At 55.5% G+C, this 1,047-nt stretch overlaps 1 protein-coding gene across 1 annotated transcript; it reads left to right on the plus strand.

Annotated features, from left to right (window-relative positions):
* Nucleotides 1–85: 85 nt before the first annotated feature.
* Nucleotides 86–699, plus strand: LOC106512293 (myotubularin-related protein 7; the record flags this gene model as incomplete). The annotated part of the gene is given in 3 exon segments (XM_014000949.1): nucleotides 86–135; nucleotides 256–456; nucleotides 565–699. Coding segments are annotated over 3 exon segments (386 nt in total), but the record flags the coding sequence as incomplete, so codon positions are not given.
* Between the last annotated feature and the right edge of the window lie 348 nt (nucleotides 700–1,047).

Below are 1,047 nucleotides of genomic sequence, written 5' to 3' on the forward strand. Positions count from 1 at the left end.
ACACACACACACACACACACACACACACACACACACACACACACACACACACACCTGTTCCTACTAACTCCTCCTTCTCCTGCAGGTCCTGATAGAAAGGGACTGGGTCTCTTTTGGACACAAGTTCTCCCACAGGTGGGTCTATCAGACCAGATCAAACTGGTTTTCATGGTCCGACTGTGAGACCGGGTCACAGTCTGGATCTGTAGGTTCTGTTTGTTGGACTGGGGTCAACAGGAAGTTGTGCCTCTGCAGGTATGCTCACCTGGACGGAGACCCTAAAGAGGTGTCCCCGGTCATAGACCAGTTCCTGGAGTGTGTGTGGCAGCTGTCGGAGCAGTTCCCCTGCGCCTTCCAGTTCAACGAGCGCTTCCTCATCGCCGTGCACGTCCACGTGTACTCCTGCCAGTACGCCAACTTCCTGGGGAACAGTGAGAAGGAGCGCCGGGACATGAGGTGCTGATCCACCTGGACCTGCAGGTCTTCTGTCAGAGACCAGCTGAGTCACATGACAGAAGACCCAAGGTCTTGGTCCGACCCAGGTCTGTTTGTGTCCCTCTGCAGGCTCCGTCAGCGCAGTCATTCAGTCTGGCCTGACCTGTGGAAGGACCGGGCCCAGTACACCAACCCTCTGTTCCAGGCCGAGCAGAGCCAGAGTCAGGGGGTCCTGAGGCCCAACACCTCCCCCTACTGCTTCAAGTAAGGAAGTACAGCTCGTCTCACCTGTGTTCACTTCCTGTAGACTCGTGTCACCTGGGTTCACTTCCCGTAGACTCGTGTCACCTGGGTTCACTTCCCGTAGACTCGTGTCACCTGGGTTCACTTCCCGTAGACTCGTGTCACCTGGGTTCACTTCCCGTAGACTCGTCTCACCTGGGTTCACTTCCTGTAGACTCATGTCACCTGGGTTCACTTCCTGTAGACTCGTCTCACCTGGGTTCACTTCCTGTAGACTCGTCTCACCTGTGTTCACTTCCTGTAGACTCGTCTCACCTGTGTTCACTTCCTGTAGACTCGTCTCACCTGTGTTCACTTCCTGTAGACTCG

This window comes from Austrofundulus limnaeus, unplaced genomic scaffold, assembly GCF_001266775.1.
Source record: "Austrofundulus limnaeus strain Quisiro unplaced genomic scaffold, Austrofundulus_limnaeus-1.0 Scaffold5497, whole genome shotgun sequence".
In the NCBI taxonomy this organism is placed as follows: domain Eukaryota; kingdom Metazoa; phylum Chordata; class Actinopteri; order Cyprinodontiformes; family Rivulidae; genus Austrofundulus; species Austrofundulus limnaeus.